The sequence below is a fragment of the Euprymna scolopes genome, chromosome 38, assembly GCF_053919585.1.
Source record: "Euprymna scolopes isolate OS-2025 chromosome 38, ASM5391958v1, whole genome shotgun sequence".
Lineage (NCBI taxonomy): Eukaryota > Metazoa > Mollusca > Cephalopoda > Sepiida > Sepiolidae > Euprymna > Euprymna scolopes.
In genome coordinates, this window is record NC_136519.1 from 76619652 (window position 1) to 76632156 (window position 12505).

Consider the following 12505-nt stretch of genomic DNA (forward strand, 5'->3'; position numbering starts at 1 on the left):
GCGGTCCTGCCTGCCTACCTACTACAACCTTTTTTTTTTTTTTTGCTCAACACATTTTCATTCAATTGAGATATTGAACATGTGTTTTTGTGTCATTAGGGTTCCGTCATTAGCGTCTACATCTGAGCTAAATTTCTTGTCTCTTAAATTCAGGATCTCAGCCAGGACTGTCCTCTACTTCTCACTTTTCTTATTTATTGATCTGTCCTCAAAAGCCGATGTCCTTTAAATATTCTTTTGATCGGAAATCCGACATTTCTTCATTTTATTTATTTTTTTTTTATCTTTCTTTGAAGATTGTAATGCGAAATGCCAAACCAGCTGCCAACATGCCCCTGCTTTTTATTGAAACCAACCAAGAGCTCTTTTTAGCATCCTTGCTGTTACCTTAAGTGCAATTGTATGGATCTCTCTTGCACTTAGTTCACCAGGAATATTAGTTAGGTAAGACTATCATAAGAACAGATTGCTGTTGTGATCAAGAGCATAGAATCCAGTCTTCTTGTCTGACCACTAGGAGAAGACATATGTAAACAACCAGACTGTATCAAAAGTATAAGGTAACAGGAACTAACGCAAAGCCAGACATGGAGAAAATGTGTGTATATTCTAATAGTTAACAGGGTTTGTTTGTTTTTTTTGTTTTTTTTTTTTTTTACATAGGCGGCACCACTTATGAAGGCCAAGAGACCACTCGAGGATAAGGGTTAAGAGTGTAATATAGTAATCGTTAGTAATGGAAATTCGGTAAATTTAACTTAAGTGGAATAGCTCAAGAACTTGTTTATGTTGGACTTGAAGACCATCAGATTGTAGTCAGCTGGGAAGCAGGAATACGGAAGACAATTCCACAGGTGTGCACTTCTAAGGAAGAAGCTTTGTTGATGGAATCTACGTTTAGGTACAGATAGAGTGGGGGGGGGGAATAATTGATAGTGGTTTTAGCTACACGAGTGTTTCTTGTGAAAGTTTGACGATGGGGGACCATAGATTGAAGCTCAGCCAAACACTTTCCATGAAAATAACGATAAAGCAGAGACAAACTGGCAACATCTGTGAGAAAGAGGTTGCAGGGAAGATAAAAGGACATACCCTACAAGGCTACGAAGTCTATTTTGAACTCAATCAAGGCAGGACAAATCTTTTCTAGCAGCTCCTGCCCAGATATGGCAACAGTACTCCATCCTTGGACATACCTGGCTTTTTCCAAAATGTTTTCTTGGTGATACCATTAGGGTACAGGATAGAGAAGGTGCTAGTGTGAAAACTAGAATTAGGAGTGGATAGGGTAAGCTCAGGAAACTTTTGCCATTACTAACTAGCAAAGTGTTACCTTTGTTGACCAAGAGAAGAGTTTATCAAGTGAAAAAGGCATACACAAAAAAACCTTGCCTACACATGAATGAATAGAAACCACAGCACAACCCCCCCCCCTTTTCTCCATCATGCAGTCGATATCAGATGTAGGGTTTATGCTCATTACGAATCAAAGGTAAGGCTTGGAAAATTAAGAACACATCGCTATAGGGCAGGTATACTAATTTCTGACCCAAAACATGTGACATTTTAAAAGACTTAAACAATTGGGGAAAATATTTGGACGTGTTCACCTCAGGCAAGAAACCACTTTTAGAAAAAAGTGGATTTCTTGCAAACCAAACCTCATCAATAATAAATAAAAAAAAAAAATATCTTTTCATCTTAACATGGATTAGTGGAATATGAACATATCCCAATTTAAATAAAGACACCTATTATCTTTCTTTATATTAATTGGGACAATTCGAGCCTCCTTTTTGAAACTATATATTGGTACAATATAATCAATATACTCTACAAAAAAAATTTTTTTTTGCACAAATACAAACATTAAAGTAGCGACTTAAAAATTTTGTATATCTAGTCATTATTTTCATAGTCATTTATTTCTTATCTAATCTCTCTAGTGGTCAAACATCAAAGTTGACTGCCTGATATCTGCCTGCTCTTTAGATATTGAGGGAGGGGGGGGGTCAGTGGACTGTAATTGCTATTTTTTAATCGTTAACTACTCTGTACTTTAGTCTTAATCTGCAACAAATTGGGATGACATGCTTGAGTCCCTGAGTGGACTCCAGGTCTTGATAAATGGTGACCACCTTGTAAAAAAAAAAAAAAAAAAAAGTTTTGAATTTTAAGTCTGAATTCAGTTTAAATCAGCTGATAAAAGGTGACTTGTGATTCAGTGGTTAATGACAGGCCGACAATCTGGGTGTGCCAAGTTGGAATTCAGTTTGTTCCACAAAACATTTTCACTAAAGGAATGTTGGCAACCATCACATGGTCCTTGTGCATAATGCTTTTCTAGAAATAAATTGGGGAAAAGAGTCTAATATTCTGTTATATGCCAACTTAAAAATTAAGATTCCAAAACTTTACACACACATACTAGCATTTCAGCCCGGCATTACCCGGGTGTTTGGATGTGTATATTGAGCAACCAAAAAAAAAAAAAAAAAAAAAAAAAAGTGGTAGTAGGAAGGCAGGCTTGAACGAATCTTGCAAAGGAGGAAAAGAATGGAGGTAAAACCTAACGTTTATGCTGCTACGGCCACAGCCAAACCAGAAGCCACATTTTTTAAAATTAAGGCTACACAATCTAAAGGAGAGGATCACTTTCCAAAATATCGGCGAAAAAGCGACACCCCCCAACCTGATAAATGGAGTTTTCAGATTAAAAATAAATGGTTTCAACTGATTTTGTTGATCAGTTAGCTTCCAAAATATAGTCATTATTACCCTATTACCGAATTAAAAATTGTTAGCAGGTGAACAATTGCTGGCATCTTGTTTTTATAAAATGAAACCATAAGCAAGGGAAGTAACCAAATTTTTAATGTGACTAAGCCAAAACAAATAAAATAAACACGACGTTTCCGAGTCTGATTTTCATTTAAGATTTTTTTTATATAATTGTAATATACAAACTGTTCACGTAAAAATAACATACAATTTCTCCAACTGTTGAATTGCCTCCCTTGTCTTACATAAACATACAATGTTCTCCAAATTCTATTTTCTCCCTTAAGGATTTTAGTAATTTTTGGATATCATCTTAAAAACATCGGGAATACATAAATACCGTTGTTTTTACGTTAAATTCAATGATTTACAAAATCTCGTCCAAATAGTGTAGAAGCACCAAAAGAATTTATGCAATTTTTATTGTGACATGGGTAGAGAAATTTTTTTTTAACTCAAATTAATGAGACAATTGGTTAATTAAACAAATGTCTAATAATTACTTTTCATGTAACCTATCAAAATAAAAAAATTGGAATAAAAGTATAGAACAAGTTTCACAATTTAAGACAATTCCTTAAACCTGCATTTTCATGCTTGTTTATGGTTTTGTTCGGTCAACATAAAACACTTATTCAGATAAAGGTGCACTCTGAGTAGGAATTCATTTTGTTCAAACTTAAAAATGTAGTTACTTGCCTGCTTAGACATAAAATCAGTTTAATGTGTCTAGGAGAGGGCGCAGGGGGTTAAGCTCTCATAGATAACATGTACTTTCTTTGTCCATGAAAAGCTACTGAATAGGAAAAGTCATTAATTTCAGATGTTACTTATGTCAACAAATTGATGACGTTCATAGTTGAAATGAACTTTTGTTACAGGTTAGAATCCCCCCCCCCCCAACTTAGATCTATTACTACAAAACTTGTAGAATTGTTGGTTCTCATTCAATTACATTGTCGGATCGCATGTTAACAGTTAAATATTTCATTTAACATCAGTGTTACATACTAGCATGTATTGATAGATTTAAGAAATTGACTTAATTTCTCATGGAATTCTAGGCAGCCCAAGCCTCCAGATCAGACATTTCTAATCTGTCAAATATAACTTCAAGTCCGATATTCAGATAGGTTGCAATTAGTGTGACCAAGTTAACGACGTTTGCAAGACATCCTGTCTGCTAAAATAATTGTACCCCATACTTTAACTTTCAGGTGACTGTTTTTAGATCACTTGCCATTTTGGTGTTTGAAGTTTTGTTGAATGACAATTAGCCATTGAGGTTTTATTTTCATCATGAAACTTTAAATTAGCAAATGAAAATACATTTGATTAGTTTGAATCTACTATGGCTAAAGCAAAAGCTTACAGAAAATCCCGCTCCTTTCCCTGGGGGCAAGGAATTTTAGTCATTTGTTTTATGAGAAGTGAATTTATTTCAGGTCTTTATTTTCAGACTAAAAGCTACAAGGAAAAATTGGCACAACTAAAATATTTAACAAAATTAAATTTGAAACTCCAAGGGAAATACTAATTTGTTTCACATGTTGAAATTTGTCAAGACTAACAAACCCTAGTTTTTAATCTATGCTTGTATTTCATGAAACTAAAGTACAAAATTTAGAGGAAAATAGCTTTGTTGATCAAAATTCTAGTATAATTAGATTGAAGTCATGAAGTAATGTGAAATCAATAACTTCAATATTAATCACATTTGTGTTTTCAATTTATTTTTGACTCCCTGAAGTACCTGGAGTTGAATATTTTGTCCTCATACATAAATATAGATGAAACAAAAATTCATACCTTCTTTTTCAACACTCCATGTGGTGGGAGCAAGAGTGCTTTATTTTATAGAGATCTTGCCCGTAGACCTAATCGTTTTTTATAGATTAATCTTCTAGTCCTTTCAAAAAAAAGGACTTAAGAATTGCAATTTTATATTTTAGTGCACATCTGAAAATTTAAATCTTCGTTTTAACTATTTAATGTACAATACATAGAAATGGCATTAGTAATCTATTCTGTTAATGAAATAATTAAAATTCAGTTTCCACCAGTGCATATCTGAAAACTGGTAAATGAACCTCTAGAATTAATTTTGAAGAACCTCTACATAAACATTTTTGGTGTTACCCCTAACAGGTGTGTAAATGTAGAGGTTTTCAGGACTTCCAATGTGTGAGAAACCAACATACAACTGGCAATGAGAAAAGCAAGGTGTCTGAAGATTAAGTCCAACAACTTTTAGGCTTTGTCCTTGAGCTTTATAGACATGGAAAAGTTCTTATTGGGAATTGTAAACACTTGAACTGAAACGGCATGTCAGAAGGAAGAGGAATTAAGTTTCACCCTTAATTTCCAGTTATTATAATGGCTTCCAGAACATTAGTTTTCAAAGATTTTATTGCTAACCGTGTGCCATTGCAGTTTAGGTGGATCAAAATTTAATATAACTGGGACTCCTCCCTTCAATATCAGGTTATGATATGGCATTCCAGGCAGTTGTAGTGAATTTAGAAATTCTACTGCTTGATCTCCAATAACGCAATGGAATAATAAGAATGCTTTAATCCAGGCAACTCTTGCAAAAGATGATCAGTTATGTTACCATGAAACCAATGTGAACAGTGAATAATTTTAAACAATGAGTTTTTTTTTTAATGATAAACAGAAATATTGGAATTTTCAGAATATAGAAAAAAATTTATATAGAACTTCTAAAAATTATAAACTATGAAAACTTAAAGCAATATAATACAACTTTATAATTTGAAACTGAAAACCTTGAAGTTTCACAACTATGGCCACCACTTTTCACATAAAGTGCATTGAATCAAAAATACCTATTTGTGGAAATTAAAATGCGATATTCGTTTTCAGCATACCAGAAAATGAGTAAAAGTTGTCATTTTAGAGGAAAATGACAAGGTGGAAACCAAGTAAAAATTTACCGTTAAAAATAAGTTTAGTTATGTATTTTATGTACCGTGCTGAAATAATGGTTTCAAAAGCCATTCTTAATATGGGGGTGTGTTTTAAGTATTCTCTGCTCCCACCAGAGCTGTTTTCATATTTTTTAAAAATTCTTATGAAACTTCTGAAATACAGAAGTCATTGTCATATATTGTTGGCAAAGTAATATTAGCGGTGATTAGGGAGTTTGTTTCCTTTTATTTGATAGAGGGTTCAAGATTATTTTGCCACCTAAACTCCCATCTTGACAGAAATTTTGGTACTTGTGCAGTGTACGAACCATGCTGAAACATTTAGAAAGCCATTCTTAACATGGGAAGGGCTTAACCATTTTTCACTTAATGAAAAAAAAAAAAAAAAAAAAAATTTACTTCAAGAAAAAAAGCTAAGCAAATTATTTGGAGAAAAAAATTTATCAAGGAAACAGGTGTATTAATTTAAAGAGAAAGTAATGTCGATTGTCACTTGTATCGATGCGGGTGATGAATGAAACTATAAAACCAGTGTCGAAAGTCTCGTAGCTTGTTTTGATTGAAATAAGTGGCAGACGACAATCCGACTATTTTGGCGGATTTTCCTCAGTCTAGGGTTCGACCGTGTATACATGTTTTGTTTGTTATGAAAATCATTCACGGAAATTACTTATTCTCCCGTAAGCGAAGTAAGTGTCACAGATAAATGTAAAATATAAAGTACATGAGACATTTTAGAAGATTAGATTTTTTTTTTTTTTTTTAGAAATAAACCTGTATTCGGTGTTGGCATAATGTCCTGTGTAAGAAAGCTTTCAAAAAACCAGAGTAGTAAAAACACATGCATTCGGAAAAATTTGGCAGTTTCTATTTGCCATCAATAGTTCATCTAATGAATACATAAAATATATAGGTATGTTTTGTAAATGCCATGTAACGTCTGGAGGAGGGTCGGGGGAAAAAAAAAAAAAAAAAAAATAAGAAAAAAAAACGCATTTGAAATGTAAGAATTTTTCATACATGTGCAGTGTACGAATTATGCTGAAAGAATAATGTTATTTAGAAAACTATTCTTAACATGTTGAGGGAGGGTTTCTGTTTTAACTGGTCTGCACTACCACAATTTAATAAAGATTAAATAAAAATTTAATTTTGAAATCCTATCTGAAATGGAACACTGCATACACAGCAAAAACACTGAACATTTCTTTGTAATTATTTAAGATATACAGGTATATCTTTGATAATGAATAAGATATATAGGCGTTTTTTTTTGTATTAAATTCAAAACCGAGTGAAATTTACGTATTTCATTTTTATTAATACAAAAAACATAAAATATGTAGCATTCTAGCCTGATGCTGTTTTAAGCAGGCACAAAAAAAAAAAAAAAAAAAAAAAAAAAAATGTCAGCTAGTGGTTAATGTATTTTACATGTAAATTTGCCAATGTCTGTACGTGTTATTCATGTACGTAAACAAAATTAGTAGTTTAAGCTTAGCTGGTGTTAAAAATTGTATTAGCCGAACAAATTTCAATGTATATGTAATACATATACTATGACAGTAATACAATCAACATATGTCTATTACACCTGTGGTAACCTCTAATTTAAAAAAGAAAAGAGAATGTATAAATTAGGTTTCAAAAGAACTGAACTCCAATACTACAGCAATAAACTTGGTTGGATCAAATATAAAATTGAAAACCGATTAGAAATACAAATTCTGTTAAACACAAAACCCCACTGAATAAAAGTTTATGTTAATTTCAAATAAAGATCTGCTACATGATAAGCTATGAAAAAACTGGCTAAATCAAAGCTATTTACTCTTTAGTAAAACTAAACGCATTTTTTTTTTTTTTTACTAACATAATTCTAATCATGCAGAATTAATTGAATATAAACATCTAGAAATGACAGTTTTTAATAATTGAGATCCAATTATACAATAAAGCTCTTGGAATTATAAAGCACAAAAAACATGGGTCCCTTAAGACTTTTCTATAAAACCGATATGTACATTTCTAGAGTTGTCACAGCTTTCATCAGGTGTTATTTTTCATTTACAATAAATGAAAAACGAGAAATTTATTTTTAAAGAAAAAAAAAATTTACTTAAATTGGACCAGTCAGCAAATTACATCAAGATTGCTCCAAACTAAAAAGCAGGAACTAAAAATCTGGAAAATCAGTACTACTGAAAAGGTAATAAGCTTCTTGTAATTAAAAGAAAAAGCATGTGAACCTTCAATTTAATGCTTTATTTTAGTAGAGTTCACATAGGTAAAATTCAATATTGAAATTGTGGATTTGCAGGAATTAAAACTTAACGGGAAATTACTATTATGTCATTTAAATCAGGCAGTTTTTATTATTACTGTCCACCTCTCAGACGAAGGACCAAGTGAAGTGTGGATTCTTTTTGAATGTTGTAGTCAGACAAGGTGCGACCATCTTCCAACTGTTTACCAGCAAAGATCAAACGTTGCTGATCTGGAGGAATTCCTTCTTTGTCTTGGATTTTAGCTTTTACGTTCTCAATAGTGTCTGATGGTTCTACCTCCAGGGTAATTGTTTTGCCAGTTAAGGTCTTGACAAAAATTTGCATACCACCACGTAAACGAAGGACCAAGTGAAGTGTGGATTCTTTTTGAATGTTGTAGTCGGACAAGGTGCGACCATCTTCCAACTGTTTACCAGCAAAGATCAAACGTTGCTGATCTGGAGGAATTCCTTCTTTGTCTTGGATTTTAGCTTTTACGTTCTCAATAGTGTCTGATGGTTCTACCTCCAGGGTAATTGTTTTGCCAGTTAAGGTCTTGACAAAAATTTGCATACCACCACGTAAACGAAGGACCAAGTGAAGTGTGGATTCTTTTTGAATGTTGTAGTCGGACAAGGTGCGACCATCTTCCAACTGTTTACCAGCAAAGATCAAACGTTGCTGATCTGGAGGAATTCCTTCTTTGTCTTGGATTTTAGCTTTTACGTTCTCAATAGTGTCTGATGGTTCTACCTCCAGGGTAATTGTTTTGCCAGTTAAGGTCTTGACAAAAATTTGCATACCACCACGTAAACGAAGGACCAAGTGAAGTGTGGATTCTTTTTGAATGTTGTAGTCAGACAAGGTGCGACCATCTTCCAACTGTTTACCAGCAAAGATCAAACGTTGCTGATCTGGAGGAATACCTTCTTTGTCTTGGATTTTGGCTTTTACGTTCTCAATAGTGTCTGATGGTTCTACCTCCAGGGTAATTGTTTTGCCAGTTAAGGTCTTGACAAAAATTTGCATACCACCACGTAAACGAAGGACCAAGTGAAGTGTGGATTCTTTTTGAATGTTGTAGTCGGATAAGGTGCGACCATCTTCCAACTGTTTACCAGCAAAGATCAAACGTTGCTGATCTGGAGGAATTCCTTCTTTGTCTTGGATTTTAGCTTTTACGTTCTCAATAGTGTCTGATGGTTCTACCTCCAGGGTAATTGTTTTGCCAGTTAAGGTCTTGACAAAAATTTGCATACCACCACGTAAACGAAGGACCAAGTGAAGTGTGGATTCTTTTTGAATGTTGTAGTCGGATAAGGTGCGACCATCTTCCAACTGTTTACCAGCAAAGATCAAACGTTGCTGATCTGGAGGAATTCCTTCTTTGTCTTGGATTTTAGCTTTTACGTTCTCAATAGTGTCTGATGGTTCTACCTCCAGGGTAATTGTTTTGCCAGTTAAGGTCTTGACAAAAATTTGCATACCACCACGTAAACGAAGGACCAAGTGAAGTGTGGATTCTTTTTGAATGTTGTAGTCAGACAAGGTGCGACCATCTTCCAACTGTTTACCAGCAAAGATCAAACGTTGCTGATCTGGAGGAATACCTTCTTTGTCTTGGATTTTGGCTTTTACGTTCTCAATAGTGTCTGATGGTTCTACCTCCAGGGTAATTGTTTTGCCAGTTAAGGTCTTGACAAAAATTTGCATACCACCACGTAAACGAAGGACCAAGTGAAGTGTGGATTCTTTTTGAATGTTGTAGTCAGACAAGGTGCGACCATCTTCCAACTGTTTACCAGCAAAGATCAAACGTTGCTGATCTGGAGGAATACCTTCTTTGTCTTGGATTTTGGCTTTTACGTTCTCAATAGTGTCTGATGGTTCTACCTCCAGGGTAATTGTTTTGCCAGTTAAGGTCTTGACAAAAATTTGCATACCACCACGTAAACGAAGGACCAAGTGAAGTGTGGATTCTTTTTGAATGTTGTAGTCGGATAAGGTGCGACCATCTTCCAACTGTTTACCAGCAAAGATCAAACGTTGCTGATCTGGAGGAATTCCTTCTTTGTCTTGGATTTTAGCTTTTACGTTCTCAATAGTGTCTGATGGTTCTACCTCCAGGGTAATTGTTTTGCCAGTTAAGGTCTTGACAAAAATTTGCATACCACCACGTAAACGAAGGACCAAGTGAAGTGTGGATTCTTTTTGAATGTTGTAGTCGGACAAGGTGCGACCATCTTCCAACTGTTTACCAGCAAAGATCAAACGTTGCTGATCTGGAGGAATTCCTTCTTTGTCTTGGATTTTGGCTTTTACGTTCTCAATAGTGTCTGATGGTTCTACCTCCAGGGTAATTGTTTTGCCAGTTAAGGTCTTGACAAAAATTTGCATACCACCACGTAAACGAAGGACCAAGTGAAGTGTGGATTCTTTTTGAATGTTGTAGTCGGATAAGGTGCGACCATCTTCCAACTGTTTACCAGCAAAGATCAAACGTTGCTGATCTGGAGGAATTCCTTCTTTGTCTTGGATTTTAGCTTTTACGTTCTCAATAGTGTCTGATGGTTCTACCTCCAGGGTAATTGTTTTGCCAGTTAAGGTCTTGACAAAAATTTGCATACCACCACGTAAACGAAGGACCAAGTGAAGTGTGGATTCTTTTTGAATGTTGTAGTCGGATAAGGTGCGACCATCTTCCAACTGTTTACCAGCAAAGATCAAACGTTGCTGATCTGGAGGAATTCCTTCTTTGTCTTGGATTTTAGCTTTTACGTTCTCAATAGTGTCTGATGGTTCTACCTCCAGGGTAATTGTTTTGCCAGTTAAGGTCTTGACAAAAATTTGCATACCACCACGTAAACGAAGGACCAAGTGAAGTGTGGATTCTTTTTGAATGTTGTAGTCGGACAAGGTGCGACCATCTTCCAACTGTTTACCAGCAAAGATCAAACGTTGCTGATCTGGAGGAATACCTTCTTTGTCTTGGATTTTGGCTTTTACGTTCTCAATAGTGTCTGATGGTTCTACCTCCAGGGTAATTGTTTTGCCAGTTAAGGTCTTGACAAAAATTTGCATACCACCACGTAAACGAAGGACCAAGTGAAGTGTGGATTCTTTTTGAATGTTGTAGTCGGATAAGGTGCGACCATCTTCCAACTGTTTACCAGCAAAGATCAAACGTTGCTGATCTGGAGGAATTCCTTCTTTGTCTTGGATTTTAGCTTTTACGTTCTCAATAGTGTCTGATGGTTCTACCTCCAGGGTAATTGTTTTGCCAGTTAAGGTCTTGACAAAAATTTGCATACCACCACGTAAACGAAGGACCAAGTGAAGTGTGGATTCTTTTTGAATGTTGTAGTCGGATAAGGTGCGACCATCTTCCAACTGTTTACCAGCAAAGATCAAACGTTGCTGATCTGGAGGAATTCCTTCTTTGTCTTGGATTTTAGCTTTTACGTTCTCAATAGTGTCTGATGGTTCTACCTCCAGGGTAATTGTTTTGCCAGTTAAGGTCTTGACAAAAATTTGCATACCACCACGTAAACGAAGGACCAAGTGAAGTGTGGATTCTTTTTGAATGTTGTAGTCGGATAAGGTGCGACCATCTTCCAACTGTTTACCAGCAAAGATCAAACGTTGCTGATCTGGAGGAATTCCTTCTTTGTCTTGGATTTTAGCTTTTACGTTCTCAATAGTGTCTGATGGTTCTACCTCCAGGGTAATTGTTTTGCCAGTTAAGGTCTTGACAAAAATTTGCATACCACCACGTAAACGAAGGACCAAGTGAAGTGTGGATTCTTTTTGAATGTTGTAGTCGGACAAGGTGCGACCATCTTCCAACTGTTTACCAGCAAAGATCAAACGTTGCTGATCTGGGGGAATTCCTTCTTTGTCTTGGATTTTGGCCTTCACATTCTCAATGGTGTCAGAAGGCTCTACCTCAAGTGTTATAGTTTTCCCGGTAAGTGTCTTGACGAAAATCTGCATTTTTCTGAAAATATAAAACTTGCAATTAGCTTTTTATGATTAGAACAGATTTGAAAAACATAACTCATAAGCTTACATAAGTTATTAGTTTTAACTTAAAAATTTCAAATTACAGCCATATTTGTTATAAATACTTTAACCCAAGAGGCGTGTGCATCAAAATACACCTATACAACACTTCCTGCAAATTATGAAATCTAAACACTATTCATATAAGTCATATTTTATCTTTATTATTAAGTAAATAAAATCTTAATTGGAATCTCGATACATGCGCACAAGTTAAAGTGTTCACATTTTGCCAAGACAAATATATTTAGTCTAGTACAGAGTATGCAGGTTCCTTAATTATTTTACTAAAACTTTATGTACATTTTACTTAGGCGAGATGCTTTTCTGGTTCAAATACTGACACCTAAAGATTTTAAGTCCAGAACATAATGAATTTTACCATTTAGAATTGAGTTTGATCAAAGAACATTGTGGCCAAACTGGAAGTTTTTGATTTGATGT

General features: G+C 34.8%; 1 protein-coding gene across 3 annotated transcripts; it reads right to left on the reverse strand.

The window, feature by feature from the left end:
• Positions 1 to 7978: 7978 nt before the first annotated feature.
• On the reverse strand, positions 7979 to 11992 carry LOC145263192 (polyubiquitin-C-like). Of its 3 annotated transcripts, none has more exons than XM_080120256.1 (2): positions 10005 to 11992; positions 7979 to 9776 (listed from the first exon to the last, which is right to left on the reverse strand). In XM_080120256.1, the coding sequence occupies exons 1-2, from the start codon at positions 11990 to 11992 to the stop codon at positions 8111 to 8113; spliced, it is 3654 nt and encodes a 1217-aa protein (XP_079976382.1). In that variant the 3' UTR covers positions 7979 to 8110. The 3 variants fall into 3 exon arrangements, with proteins under 3 accessions (XP_079976382.1, XP_079976383.1, XP_079976381.1); XM_080120257.1 differs by having other exon boundaries at positions 7979 to 8864; positions 9093 to 11992; XM_080120255.1 differs by having other exon boundaries at positions 7979 to 11992.
• Between the last annotated feature and the right edge of the window lie 513 nt (positions 11993 to 12505).